General features: G+C 42.1%; 1 protein-coding gene across 2 annotated transcripts in view; it reads right to left on the bottom strand.

The window, feature by feature from the left end:
- The window catches only part of LOC113169096 (sodium bicarbonate cotransporter 3-like), a 36,851-nt gene extending 21,435 nt beyond the window's left edge, over window positions 1-15,416 (bottom strand). Inside the window, exon 1 of one of the 2 annotated variants that reach the window (XM_026370246.1) lies at window positions 15,249-15,416. In XM_026370246.1, coding sequence (XP_026226031.1) covers window positions 15,249-15,293 — 45 coding nt within the window. In that variant the 5' untranslated portion in view covers window positions 15,294-15,416. Of the gene's footprint in view, window positions 1-3,377; window positions 3,730-15,248 lie in introns of those variants that run through there. The other variant, XM_026370245.1, reaches the window with a different exon arrangement.
- Between the last annotated feature and the right edge of the window lie 426 nt (window positions 15,417-15,842).

The raw sequence follows: 15,842 nt of genomic DNA, 5'->3' as shown, positions 1-15,842 counted from the left end.
ATGTGAGCTCCAGCTCTTTGCAGATCATCAGCACTTTAGATGTTTAGATTCTTATTAATCACATAAAACTGCAGCTAAACACTGAGCTGTTCTCAAATCAGTGCCACACTTTTCATAATTTCTCAATAACCAGAGGAGTCAACATCGTTCTCCACAAGCATCACGTAAAATCAGAGCAATACAGAAGAGATCATGTGAATGCAATGAATGAAATTTAAATGAAAGCAGCAAACGAGTTTCTCTTCGCTTCTTTTCACTTCAACAGCACCAAACTCTAATGTCAACGAGCAAGAGAAGTTGATGTCAGTTTGTTTTACACAAGAGGATGAACAGCAGGAATATTTGGCTACGGCAGCAACCACAAATCTCATGGCTGTCCTGCATAAGACCAGTGATCAGTAAATGTCCCACTTAAGAAAAAAGTGGTTCTGAGGAAGTGGCTGAATGAGGCTACAGCAGCAGCGTGACCGTAGGTCTACGTGTCCTGAAGGACTCAACATTACAAAGTCAGTCTGGGATTACGTTGAAGCAGTGAGAAGTTTGTCAACTTCCCATTGAAAATATCTGAGCCTTTTGGAATGAATGACAAGTCAGAGTGGAGCAGCTCTTTATCTTCCTACCACCTGAACTACAGACAGTGACCCACATGTGACCCTCCACTAGCCCTGACGAGAACCATCCTCTGGTTCTTTTCGATGATACAGACAAAGCATAGACGAGTGACGCGTCGTCGGTGTCGGTCCAGCTGAGCAGCGCGTGCCTCAGGGCAGCAGATTGACGGGTCCATCTGGTTCACCGAGTTTAAATTGAGATTTTCCACCCTGATGGACACAGAGCTCAGAGGATTCCTCCCTTCCTGTCATCAACATCTTATGTGAATTTGATGCCACCATGAGCAACAGGAAGTGGGCTGTGCTCCTCCTGCTTCACTTCTTTTACAGTGTGAGTGATAATGGCGTGAAATATTCAGCAACACACAGCGTTGCAGGCTGCAGACGTCTGACTCCATCAGTTCCCCAAGGCCGAGTCCTTTTTCAAGCAAACTTATTTGTTCCAACGTGTATAGAAGCACACTGGGGTTAGGGTTAGTGGTCGAGGTGGCACAAAGGATTCAGTCATGTCTATATTTCACATGGTGAGTAAAATAATTACTGTGACTTCTTCACTGCAATTAGCTATTCATTGATGAGTCACACAAAAAGTCAAGAGAAAGTCAGTGCATGTGAATCTGAACATGACTCAACAGCGACGAGTCACTCACACACACACACACACACACACACACACACACACACACACACTTCGTTTGCAGAGCTCTACCTATTGATCCACAGCCACTGTAAACCATGGTTAAATTTTAGTTATGATTAAACCTGTAGTTTATTTTTACAAACCAGCCTGCTGAAGGATGAAATGCAGTGGAGTATCTACCAAACCCAGCGACAGTTTCCTTAGACAAACTAGAAACTCGCTGTCCCTCATCGTCTGCCTTACGTACTCAGCAGGATGTAACGTTCAGTAATTTAACGCTACATCAGTACAAACACCACAAACTGCTGTGAGGAGATTGTTAGCATGTTGTTTGTGGATATTAAACCTGCATGTTACCTGTTCAGGTACAGTAGTTACACAACTTAATGCCCGTTAGTGTTAATGTTTGTTTTGCATTTTCATTCAAATACTTTTATACAGGTTAGGTTTCTATATCTGGTCCTGTCAGTACATCATGCATACACCCTAGTACATTTTTATTTACTCATTTAATAAATTATGAATCTTCTAATTTTTGAGGATAATGATGCATTTTTAATTTCCATTTGATACAGGCATATCCTATTAGTGTGTCCTGCACTCCTGTTGATTGCACCCAGTGGTAAAAATGTGAAAAACTAGTGGATATTAATGGTCAGCACCAGAACATACAGAACCAAACTTCTTGGCACCACTTCTCTGTATTTACTGTGAGTCCACTGCAGTCACCACCTTCCTCATATTTATGTACTCAAACCCAGCAGAAGATAAACTGCGTGTGAGTGAGTGTTAATAATTAATAAAAGCCACTGATGAATGATTTCAGTTTCTGTATCGAGTGTGTCACAGGTTTCTTCTCTGTCCGACTGTTTACAGAGTGAATGAAAAGACCATGATGTATAATCTGCTGGAAACATTTAGTTTGAGGCATCTAAAAATAAGTTTCACCCTGAAGGACTCTGATCTCAAGATCAAGTTTCAGATTTACAGTGTGCAGAGAACGACCCATGTAGAGCAGATGATAAACTCTTTTTTAGTGGTCATGGTGTTTACGTTTCACTGGATTTAACGTTTCCGTTCTAAACACCATCTACTCCATCACTCTTGTTCTGAAGGTCTGAGGTCCACAGTGTAAAACACACTGGAGTACGAGCTCCTCCAAATACCGTTTTTACAGTCTATCAGTGCATTTGCAAGTCTCAATAATCTGCATGGATTTCCACATCAGTTTATTTTTGACTACTCCATGGCCCCCCAGGGGGGGCTGTAGCTTCAGGTCATGTGGTCTGAATAAACTCTTTGACATTAACTTGATTCTATGTTTTTTCCTCCTCTTCAAATTGTTTCATTAGCGTTCCTGTGGCCTGAGCTACTTAGTAGGTTGCTGCAATACTTTGAGCCAGTATTACTAATATAAAATACTACCATGATAGTAATTATATAAATGTATTACGTAACATCTGTATGTGTTACCCAATCAACACAGTATGTATAAATGTGGATTTTAAGGGGAGATGTTTGGCATTGGTGCTTGAAAACGGAAGAAAACAGAAGAAAGTTTAAAAACCATTTACATTTTACATGATTCTTTTACCACTTTATTTACTATTACTGGGTTTCTCTCTATTCTAATGCTACTTTTGTAATTTCTGATTGATCTGAACATCTGCCACAACAATTACATATTGTACCGACCATAAAACCATTTTCTGCATGAGTTAAATATTCAACTGACAGACAAATGTAAATCTGGCAGCTTGGACACTTTCCACAAATTCATGAATATATCTGCCGATAACTGGCAGATGCATATGACCAAACCAGGATGTTGGCAAGTGACACATTTTACATGTGGGCTCAGATCTGATCTGTCGCTGTGTTGAGCTCTTTTCCCGTTCCGCCACTAGTCTCATTTCCTCAGATGTTGTCAAACATATTCATATTCTGCTTAAAAAAAACATTACTTTCAAGGCTCAGTTTGCAATTCCAGTCTGCGACTTATCTAAAGTATCTTATCTGACTTATCTAAACTGAAGCCACATGCAACCCTAACAGCAAACCTTGCAGACTGTTTTCTATACGATAACTGAGGTTTTTGTTTTAAGCCAAAAACAGCAGATACATACCAGTGACATTGCTCTGGCCACCCTCTGACTGGCAACATCGCCCCAAAAGTCTCCCATGGCTGCTGTGTCTAAAACAGTCGGCTGTGTCAACTTATGTCTTCTCAGGCACCAAAAACCACTCAGGAAAAAGACACAGCATCCGAAGTAAAAGAGAAACTTTCTAGAAGGGAACTCCCCAAAGTGGTGCAGCAGGTCTGTGTGTCTGCAGCTCAGATACAAACTGACTTCCTAAAGTAGCGTGTGGATCTGAGAGTCATCCAAGTTCAGTAAGTAAATACAGACGCTGTGCTGCCAGCAGATCCTGGGCTACGTATTTATAGCCGAGCGTGTTGCTTCACTGAGTACTGGTGAACATGGACGTCTGCAAACACAGCACTCACACCACAACAGGAGGTGGAGCATCTAATGGACGAGTCATCCACATTTCTGAGCAGAAAAAGACAAACACAGCAGGTCAAACTGAAATAGTGAACTGAAACAACCTCAGCTGTTGAAAAGCAAACTGTTCATTTCCCAAGTGACACTTCACAGTTTACAGCAGCTCACTGAAAACTATATGTGAACTAATATGTTGAGTTTGGGCTGTTAAATCCTGAATAAACGAGTCAAGATCCACATGTTCCAGGTAAAGACCAACGGTCTCAAGTCAAAACCAGCAAAGTTCAACTGAAAAAAACAAACAAACAAAAAAAAAACAGGCTGAAGCAAAAAACCACAAGTCCCAGGTCAAGAGCAACAAATCCTAGATTAAGATCAACCCACTGTAAGGTTGCAGGTCTCAAGTCAAAACCAAGATGTGAAAAGTTCAAGTCCCCTGTGAAGACCAACACATGAAAAAGGGCCTAATTAACATTAAAAACATCCTAATCAAGAGCGGTCCGGTCAAGTTGCTCCAATGCCAACTCCTACACAAACACTTAACAAGCTCCAATTTAAAAACAGCACTCGTATCCCGAGTCCGGCTGGGGACCTCTGCTGCATGTCGCACCCCCTCTCTACTGTCAAACTGTCCAATAAGGTTAAACTACCCAAGACCAAGAAGTCCAGAGTCCACTGCCAATTTAAGACCAACAAGTGCAGTTCAATCCCTGGTAAAGGCCACTGTTGGTAATTTGACATGGTGCCATTTTTAAAAATGTGCCGTTATCTTCCCTGACCACCATACGATGATGATGGTTAATTTGAACAGGCCATTGTGCCACTTTAACCGGGACACTGGAGAGTTCTACTAATACAGACTCACTGAACGTGTTCTTTTCTCTATCCGTTTTCTCTGACATTTGACCTTACCTCCATGGTTGCTTTTTAATCTTGGTAATGTAGGAAGCTGACTCTCCTGTCAACCGCTCTCTGCGTGAGAGTCAGGACGACTGAATGTGATTTGCTCAAAGAGGAACACCAGCAGTAATTAATTAAGCTGTGGGAGTTCTCACGTTTCTCTCTATGTGTGGTTTCGGCATTTAAAGGCAGCACTTTTGGGTCTGGTATTCAAACAACAAATTATTTCCATTTTACACCAACAATACTTTAGAAATCCTCTTCCTTCCCTGTACGTGCCTACTGGTTAATACCCTTTCTTTTCCATTCAGCTCAGGAATTCTAATGAGAAGCGACTGCATGAGCAGAGAGACATGAACATAAATATATGACATGAGGTTTTACGTTTCCTCTTCAGCTTCAGAACCAACAACCAGACCAAAATGACACACTACGCACACTCTCAGAAAACCACAAATGGCCGAATATAGACGAGAAGAAAAATACTTGATGATATTCAGTTGCCGTTTCCTGACTTCCCTTTTTATCGAAAGCTAAAAGGATGTTTGCAGGAGACATATCCAATTTTAAAGTGGATATTTTTATAATTCCCATGTAAGAAAGGATTTTGTGAAAACTGTTTAGATGGGACTTTCAGACCTTTATTGTCAGGATCAAAACTTCACTGTGTTGGTTCAGTCTTGTGTTTGTTAACAGCAGGAAGCATCTGTGTACAGAGAAAGAAGCTCTAACAGCCACTGTCATTACCTGCTCGGCAGAAAACAGCAAGTCGCTACAGAACATGCATTTATACCAGTCTAAATCAGAATTTAAGATATCTAGTACTACATTCTAACTAGTCAGAATTCCTTTCTATATATCCGGACGACATCACCCTCGTAGAAATCATTAGAATTCACTCTACAGATCTCTTTAATTTATTTATGACTAAACAAAACTAAAAATATATTGCACCAGTGCAACAGATATCAAGAGCCTGAAGATTTGAAGATAACTAACCCTAATCTGAAACTGTATTTTGACTAAAACAAGTTACTCTGTGACTTCAAGTGGAAACCAATTCAAAATACCTAAAATGTCAATTCCAGATTTATTTAATAATTTGTAACTAGTCAAACATTTTGTCAGTCTATTAAATTAGGGTGCAACGATTCTCACTAGTCAAAGTTTCGGTTTAGACCTGAGTTTTTGTTTTTTTAATCTCCAACTATGTGGGAGCCTCTGGGAACGTTTACAAACTGTGGATATTTGTGTTGTAATTTCAGTTTCAGAGCTGTTACAAACCTACTAATAAATGCTTAAATTGTGCAACAAGATCTGTGGCATAATTTAAAATATCTAAAATGACATTAAAGATTGCTGTAAAATGCTCTACCGGGGGTTCACTTCACGCGCCTCATGCATGTGAGCAAAGTGGAGCTGTGAGAATTTGTGAGTGAAGAAGACGGTTAATCGATGCATCTCTACGAAAATACAAAATATCAGAGATCTTTAATTTGCATTTTGATTAGTCTTATCTTAAACGTAAATCCCATTAAACTTTTAGATATTGAAGTTGCTTGGTATTGGAAATTGGAACACTTCCAACAGCCAGATATTTCCCCTCATACATTGGAGAGAGAACAAAAACTGATTCATCATGTGGATACTAACCCCAGTTCAAATTCATAATACTATAGTTCAGTAAGTGCTGCATGTGGGAAAAGCTCCTGTTTGATGACAAGTTCAACATCTCTTTAAAATTGTGATGATGCATCAGTGCTGCTGCTGGATCAAGGTCAAGATCAGCTTTCATTCATTCAGTGCAAGGACAATGCAGTGGTTATTATTACACATTCGTCACTACTCATTCATCGTGAAAATGGTTAAAAAGAGACAGTTTCGAAGTTTACAGTTACTTTTTCATGCAAATTCACATGGGAGTTTGCAAAATGTCCCAGCTGACAATGGTGAGTCTCAATGTCCATTAACGTTTCTAAGAAGAAGATAAATATAAAAGTCAGAAACAAAGCAAAACAACAATAGAAGCTATGTAACTGGAGCGCCCTTCTGAAAATAGAATAAAAAACAAATGTGTACAGTGACAGTGTCATGTTGCTGCCAGAGGAAAAGAAGGTGCAAACTAGTGCAGGGTTAAATGCACCAAACTAAAATACAGGACCAGACATTCAGATGGTTCAATGGGCTTTTTTTTTAATATGTTCAGCACCAAAAAACTGTTGAGGCTACAGGCCTGACAGCAAATGGGCAAAACTAAAACTAAATGTAGTGTCTATGTAGACAGGAAGCAAATGCTAAGCCTAACCCTAACAGCTCATACAACAGAGTTTAGTGGATGTGACCTCACTCCATATGCTAAAGCTTCATATTTTAAAACTTCCACTTAGTTAAATTAAGTCACGTTGGTTCATTTCACAATGACAAAACCGATGAAAACCACGATGAAGCTCCAGTAGAACCTATAGATAATTTTCTTTGGTCTCAATCAGTGAACCAGTTTCTAACCTGGTTCGTTTTCTCCTTGGTTTCCTTTCACACACAAACGGAAAAATCCGAGTGAACCAAATACATCATCACAAGAGAGAACAGTCTCATCCAGGATCTGGGACGGCAACAACGAAATGAAACGTAAACATAGGAAGAAGGTCCAGTGACGTTCCAGTAAATATTCCCATTGTACACATTTGTGCTTTTGGTCATAACTATGGTGAGAAATCTTAAATATACAACTTATACCAACAACACTGCTGCTGGATCAGCGTGTGATCGTGTTCTCACCACAAACAATTTGCTACAGAATTATCGGGCGACCATACAGGGACCACATCCACTAAAGGGTTTCTGAAGTAGTTTTGGTCCAAAGCAGAGTGATAATTTGTATTTTTTAAGTTACTGCTTCTGAATTAAGTTTCTGTGCAGGGTTCTGACATCACAGCTGAGCCTGCACAAAGACAGGCGATGTCTAACATGACAGTAGGAGGACAGAACTGTCAGACGGTAGAAACAACTTTAGAGAAAACATCTCAGCAGCTCCTGTGCACAAACTAAAACACTGACAGAGTCAAAACAATCTCGTCACAAATCATTCCCACTCGTCACTGGAGAAGTGGGGACAGACTTACAGGGGACAATGAAACTATTGAAGTGAGGACAAGGGAAACGGGAAGCAGCATGTTATGGGGGACAAAACCCTGGAGCTCCACAAGGTTCAGCGTTTGGCTTAGAGGCATTTCAGCAGGGAGGAGAACCTGAACACTGCACAGTCCTGACATCTCTATTCCAGACAAGAGAAGCAGAAACCCGAGACCGTGTGACTCGTCTGATGAGGAAAATCAACAATGATTGATTCATCAATTAACGGTTGAAATGTCTGAATGAAATTACTACTACACTACTAAAACCAGATTTGCTGCCAGGACTTCTCTTTCAGTTGCTCCCATATCAGGAGCTGAGAGGGAAAGACCACATGAAAATCTGTGTCAGACTGTTTCAAGAGATTTGATCGTGATTGTCTCACAGAACAGGGTTTTCAGTTAAGGCATCACCTTAATGCTGACATTTCAAATAGCACAAGAAATAACACATGTACAGGTCATATTTCTGGAAATGCCCTGATCCTGTTCCCTGTTGCCCTGAGGATGACACTTAAATTTCAATGGCCTAATGAGCTCTTCTCCAACACCACCCTCAGGACAACCTTTACTCTCATACGGGCTACAGAGACCAACTACAGTTGCATCGTTTGTTCAGCACCATAAGATCAAATGGAGGAGGCATATCCAGCTATTCTTTAGTTTATTTCATCCAACCAGTCAATCTGTTCTTTAAAGAGCAGCTAAGAATTTCAAAGACTGGACAGTTTATTCCTAAAGATGATTTCCACCGACTGTCAGTGTTCAACAGACTGGAAACATCTGATGACTGAGTAGGCCGGTTGGTGACATCTGGAAGCTGTGGTAGAAACCAAACCCGCAAATCCAGAGCGAACAGTAGTTATCATGTGTTCCTGTGTCAAACAGCAACTGACTTGAACTAAACTAAAGATGATTAAAAAGTGCAGATTACTGGATAAAAGAGAATTAAGCCTGTAAAACAAAGTTAGATTCAGGTAAAAGGCAGTTTAACAGTGCTATTATAACTATATACCTATTTATATGGTAGTCACCTGATTAGAATACAGCTAGTGTTCATAGGAAATATCTTCACTGTGATAACAAACACAAACATATCAGAATAAACAGCTTATGTGGCTAGAACCTCTGTAGATGAATCTGGAAAGGTCAAGGAAAAAAACAGAAGTGGAAGATCTGATGAGAAGTTTCCCAGAGTTTCTTCTTTGAGAGATCAGAAGTCCAGCAAGGACCTGGTTCAGCATCTGGCAGCTTCATGTGGATGCCAAGTTGGTCGTTCTGCAGTCTGAAGAAGCTGGACCAGAAATGTTTTTTGTGGAAAGACAAAAACCAAGAAACCACTTTATGTTTCTAATGTAAAAAAAAAAAAAAAAAGATGAGAGATATAAATACTGGTCATTGTTCATAAAAGAACAAAGCAGATGGTCCCAAAAAGACTTTTGCACAGTACTGTACATGCACACAAATAATTTGCACAGAAGCCTGAACAGCTGAACTATCTCCAGAACTCTTCTGTGTGCTGGTTTTCAGTCTGTGTTTGTGCTCCTGATTTCTCTGTTTGCCTTCAGCTGATTATCTACCCCACATAGATTTGCCTTCCTTGTGTACTTTCTTCTATCATTATCAGTTTTAACCAAAAGTAGATAATCTAATCTAAACATGATACTTTTAAAAAACTGCTTCTGGACAGAGGTAGTCTGAATGTGCAGCTGAAAATATTTGATATTGAACATGGGTCAACCAGAGTTTTCAGTTTGTTCTGAGGGTGGTACTAACAGGGAATCCAGCTGTAAAAAACTGCAGGCAGTAGGCTGGTCTTTATAAAAAGGTAAACAAGCATCAGAGTAACTGAGCAGGAAGCAGTTCAGGACAGTCCTGTTGTTCAGGAGGGGGGGGGGGGGGGTATAATAAGATCCAGTTGGTCTAGTTTGAGGAATATGTCCAATAGAGCTTTATGAAACTATGAGGAAGGATTTTTAAATGGGAAACTTAATTTGTCTTTGTCAGGCTCCAAAATAAGCTCATGTGAAGCTGAACCACAGCTGGATGACATCGCACTGTGGCAACATTTGCATTTACTGGAAAAAAGGTGTTGATGGACAACAGGTTTGTTCCAGTTCACAGCTGGTATGAGGAACTTTTAGAGCCAGTCTCCTGTGATCTGCTGCCATGTTTATGATATCTGAACTTAGCCAAGGATTACTGTAGATAATAAAGCCTTACAGAGGTGTTACCATACTCACAGCAGTGAGACATGATGAGCAGCATCCTGTGGTTTAAAGGTCGTGAGGGTGACCAGACTGGGTCTCTCCATAAGCCTGTGTGTTTTCAAAGAACACGTTTCTGAATAAAAATTTGAATTGAAAATGTTTGAGCAAGATCCAATTGGAGGGTCTAAGCACAGACAGAGCCATTGTTGTATATGATTTGTGGTAGTGGACTACTGGAGTTTTGAGGACATGAGATTCAATTCAACCATTCGCTGCAATAACAGTTACAGTTACCTAAAGTGAGATACTCTGTGCAAGCAGCTAGAACTCAGCCTTCTGCGGAAACATCCAAGTTCCCTTCATATTCAACCTTTCAGCATTGTTTCCCTGCAGACTGGTTTCCATCCTGACAGCATCCATTCCAACAGCCCAGAGAGCGACAAGCTGCTGGGGGACAAACCTGCTGACGTCAACACGAGTCACCTGGGACACTGACAACACGAACAGTTACACGCTGCAACCGTCAGGCTGTATGTGCTAAAGCAACAATTAACACATTTCTCGTTACTTCAGTCTCTGAATTTACCGCTTGCTGCTTCTGCACATCACCTGTAGGATGAGACAGGGAGATGGTGATTCACCAAACATTATATTGACCGTTTGGCTGAACAAGGATCCTCCTTCATAAAGGGAGGGTAAAGTTCAGATTCTGTTCAAACTGTTCCAGAGACATGTTGAGTTTGTGTTGATGTGCATAAAGAGGTGTTTCTGTTTACTCTGCCCACTGATGCAAATGAGGTGAACAAAATAATGGTAGCACCTGTCGACATAAAGCAGGACAGTTCAACAGCTGCACAAACTACATCCCAAAATTTACATCAACACCTCTATGAAACTCTATGAAAAGTCTCAAGTGAAGCTGAACAGCTGAGAGTTGAAGCTACCACAGATGTGCTCTATACAATATTACATGTTCTTTAAACACATCTCAACATAAAACGGACATTGTGAGAACACAATTTAAACTGAAGCCACCGAGTTATCCAACACAGATCACCCAAGACATTAACTGCCCCCCTGAACTTCTCAGCTGATTGTGCAGCACCAATGACATTTCGCCTTGGACAGCAACACCTAACAACAAGCACGACAATGTCTCTGTACAAATGATGCTCGTGACTTTGCAGTTCACAATGGCCCAACACATTGGTTGTTGATGGCAACTAGGCTTGAAAACAAAGGTAATTACCAGACACGTTTTTATTCTTGTTACCACCGAGTAACCGTAATGTTAGCCTTTGTTAGCTTAGCCTTTAGCTGTCAGATGCCAACAGCCAACTTTCAAAGCTTTAGTTGATTTTGTCAAGATAGCCCTGTCTCTGGTCCATAACATAATCTGTGAATGATGAGCTGGGTCACTCTGGGAGTTCTTTGGCTGTAGAAACATGAACAGCCGGTTTGGGTCCAAAGCGGCCCTGCAACCGACTGAAACATTTATAAATGAGATTTAAGTCAAGACTTTGTCAGTAAAGTAAGAAGTGTAAGTAAAATGGTTTAGTCACAACCCAGAACTGTTGCCGTGTCTTGTTCCAAACAACATTCTGGATGGTGTATGAGTTTCACACGCCTCTTCATGGTACTGATGGTCAATAGACAGACGTACACTGTACTTAACCACTCACTGACACATTCACTATATACCTAGTTGTTATCCCAATTACAGCTTAAACTAAAAGTTGGACTTTTACAAAGACAATGTAATTCATTCACTTTATTAACTGTATACGTGTTATTAAGGTTTATTTCCCACTTTATTAACCCACTTGTGAACTGTTGTTAGAAATGTGTCCAAGTAGAATGAGAGCAACTAAAAACCAAAGTGGACATCTTTGTACAGCTACACACACTCTGATTCTTTTGTGTGAGTGTGAGTGACTGGTGTAACACTTCAGCTGTGCATTTACACTGATTAACCTGTAACTCTGCACTGACCCCGTCTGTTCCTTCTGAACCACCTGTTCTGGCCGAGTTTGACCTCCCGCTGCCCCGGATCAAACAGTCTAATAAATGTCGTATTATTGTTGAGCTGCAACTTCCTCCTCCATCTGCACCAAACAATAAGCTGCACCATCGGAGCTTCACAGCGTCACACATCCAACATTGTTCACAGCTCGGGCTGATTTGAAAGAATGAGAAGTTTCACCTTAGTTTCTCAGGACAATCTAGGGACAGAAAGTCGAGAGTAGATAAAACTGTCAGAGCTGAATGAGCAGTGGTACAGAGGCAGTCAGTCTGCTGTCCGTGATAAAACTGGCTGGAAGCCAGCAACAACACCAACAAACAAGAAGCTGGAGGACACAGACGCCTGTAGAGACACACAAACGCTCAGCAGCAAGTCCAGGTTAAATATCAGGTTCAGCTGCCAAAAGCTGCTTAAATGAGACTTCTGGTATTTTTCCCCAGAAATGGGTCAAATTAATTCTTTCTAACAAGCTTAACCCATTTAGTCCTTCATAAAAACTGGGTCTCAGCATGAATGCGAAAAGTGAGAGAAAGGGCCTTTTACCCTCTAAACCTCCTCACACAGACACTAAAGATATGAAAAGCAAACTGAAATACACATTCTCTTGCTACAGTTTCCTAATAAACTTCCTGTGAAGCCTCAAATTTAATGTATAGTAGCTAAGTTCTCATGTACAAAGCTGTTTGATTGAGCTGGTGACATTAATCAGCTAGTGTACTGATACTTACTACTGACAGTAACTTTGCAGATTAAGAATATCAACACTATATATAAATCAATATAAATGTATTAACGTGGGTTAATATATTTATAGGAGCACCTTTACCTGCTGCTGCATGAATAATTAAACTCACAGCTCCAGACTGACATTTCACACTGGTGCCAGTCAGCACGACCAGATCAAAGAAAGGTCATCTTTAAATGATCTTACTGTATATATCTGATGAAATTAAGAGGGAAACTTAAATTATGCAGCATTGAACTTGTACTTGTCAGACTGGCAAGGAGCTGCGTTACAGGCAAGAATTGCTGCTTGTAATTTGTGCCTCATGCGTCATAATCCTGCAGCTTTAGCATTTATGCTTAGAGCTAACTGATGTGGCTACAAACACAATGTTACCAGAAGCAGCAACACCACATTCAGCACAGTGCATTTCACTACTGTCTTCAAGCCAGGGGAACTCCACTGGGCACTCCTCTTTAGCAGCACTGACTCATTCACCTGTCTGTCTCCGTCTTCCCTCTCTGTGTCTTCTTCCTGTGGTTTATCCACTGCAGGTGTTGCTACATGTTTGCAGGCAATGCTACTAGTGAGACCGTTCTCCTGCAAAATATCACTTCAAAGGTAGCAGGAGCCAGAAACGTCCAGTTTGGTCTGTTTGACCGTTTGCTGACGTTTGGCAGCTGAGGTGAACACCCAACGTGCCCTGGAACTGAGACCCTCAGGAGGAGGCTGGGCTGGATGGACACGTCAACAGAGCACAGGACCCCCCCCAGGAGTCATGTGAAGCAAGTCATGTGACCAACTCAAGCAAACTGCAAGAAAGCAGTCATTTTTCAGGCAAACGTTTGAAATCTGTACTAACCCAACCATGCCTTCGTGCCTAATCCTACGGCTGTCGTCCAGTGTTTCTGGCCGTTTAGGGAAAAAATAAGTGTTACACCAGCTGCCATTTTGGTGCTAGTAGCCAAAATGCTCATCAGGGATGAAAGAGAGGGTAATAACAGGAAGGCAGTAAAACTTGCTGTTACTAGAACCACTTGTAACAAAGAAAAACCTGATGGGAGCTTTGTGGCTGTGAATAGTTTCCAAAATTAACTCTTAACGGCAAAGTAAGTAAGTAACTCAAGTCAACTTTCCATTTGGGGAGTAGCTGCTGCTCCACGGGGGGTAAATCTTTGTAGTAAAGTAGTTATGTAATAAAATGCATTGTGAGATTGGCGTCATTATCAGTTACTAATGATGGGAGTTAGGATGGATACTTCCTTTCTCCTTGTCTTCTCCGACGCATTCGTGTTCTGCATTTCAGCAGTGCTTGTGTTGACACATTACAGTAAATTCAAGGCCTTTGGTTGTGGACTGTTAACTGTTTTCTAACGGCAGCCTGTTTTTTTCTCTGTGACGGCAGACGATCAGCAGGTGACGTTTAGTCAAGTTTCCAATAAACCTGTTGACCTGTAACAGGAGGATGCTGGAGACCATCCCAGTAGAGCAAATTCAAACTCTGTGGGGTGAGATTCAGATAAAGTGCTTCAGATTAGTTTCCACCCACATCAACTCCATCGTTGTGGTTGCAGATTTCTTTGCAAAGCTTCGTTTGATATTTTTCTGGTTTACTACATCAGGGTCAGGTCAGGTCAGTCAGAGCTGTGCATGATGTCAATGAATCCCTGAATCCCTTCAAACCACACAATCCCGGCTGGAAGTTGGATTTTCTGGCCTTGTAAATGAAGGACACTACAGCCCTCAGCGGGTCTAACCATTCACACAGGAGATGCAGTGTGAGCATTCTACAAACCAAACTCCATTGATTAACTTGCCAATTTTGTGTCTTTGCGCTTGCCGGGTAACACCGGCAAAACGGGTCACACTGTACAATAACTAAACTCATGTTTTCTGATTAATTACAGGCAGATCTCACATTAAGCGTGTGATCAACACACGGTTACTTAAAAAGTTTGAGTCTATTTCTGTCAGGTCGCTTCAGCCGCTCAGGAGAGAGGAAGAGAGAGAGGCTGGAACAAGAGACAAAAGAAAAAAAGATCAAACTTGATCAAAATGAGCGAATGGAGGTGGATGTGGTTCATGCCGATTGTAAGGACAGTTCATTATGAGTATAATCTATGATATAGGCCACTTTACACAGTCCACAGACTTCACGGCGAGCGGCGCTATCGAGAATTACTATGTTTTATAAAGAGGTTCCGCAAAGTTTTGTTCTTGCGTGAAAACGGCATCACGCATCGTTACTTCACTTCCTGGCACAAGCGTGGTCCCTAAAAACAAAAGCAGCGTGTGGCCGAGCGTCGTTCCCAACCGGCTCGACAGGTTTTCCGTTCCTATCAGAGGTTTTAAAGAGTTCCCTTTCCACGGAGCTTTGTCCAACAGCAGACACTTTTCTGGGGAGAAGCTCGCAGCTTCGTCCCGGCTCCGGTTTCGGAGATAATTCAGATGCTGCTGAGGAGTTAGCCGCCGGCTAACAGCTCCACTGGAGAACAAAGTACTTACGGATGTGAGGAGTGGTCTCATCAGTTCTTTGTGCTCTTCCTCCATTTCCACAGCCTGCTTTGAAACCTCGTGTTTCTGTCCCGGGACACCGAGCTTTAACGAACTTTCGCCGCCGGCTCCTTCCTCCGCTTCGACCGCTTCTCGCCGCCACTGCTCCGCGACCGCCTCCTTATATCAACTCCAGCTGGAACCCGCCTCCTTTTGATCGGCAGCTCAGCTCTCCATTGACGTGGCAGGGGCTGTTTTACTTCGACCAATAGTCGAGCCGGAGAGCGAGGTGGGCGGAGCTAAGAGCGTAACAAAGCACGGAGCCTGTGTTCGGTGGAGTGTTGGTCGGTGACCACAGCACAGACACAACAGACACAACAGACCGAGAGCTGCAGCCTGCAGCCTGCAGCCTGCAGCCTGCAGCCTGCTGCCTGCAGCCTGCTGCCTGCTGCCTGCTGCCTGCAGCCTGCAGCCTGCTGCCTGCAGCCTGCAGCCTGCAGCCTGCTGCCTGCTGCCTGCTGCCTGCAGCCTGCAGCCTGCTGCCTGCAGCCTGCAGCCTGCAGCCTGCAGCCTGCTGCCTGCTGCCTGCAGCCTGCTGCCTGCAGC

Source organism: Anabas testudineus, chromosome 16, assembly GCF_900324465.2.
Source record: "Anabas testudineus chromosome 16, fAnaTes1.2, whole genome shotgun sequence".
Lineage (NCBI taxonomy): Eukaryota > Metazoa > Chordata > Actinopteri > Anabantiformes > Anabantidae > Anabas > Anabas testudineus.
This window is presented reverse-complemented; position numbering and strand designations above follow the sequence as displayed.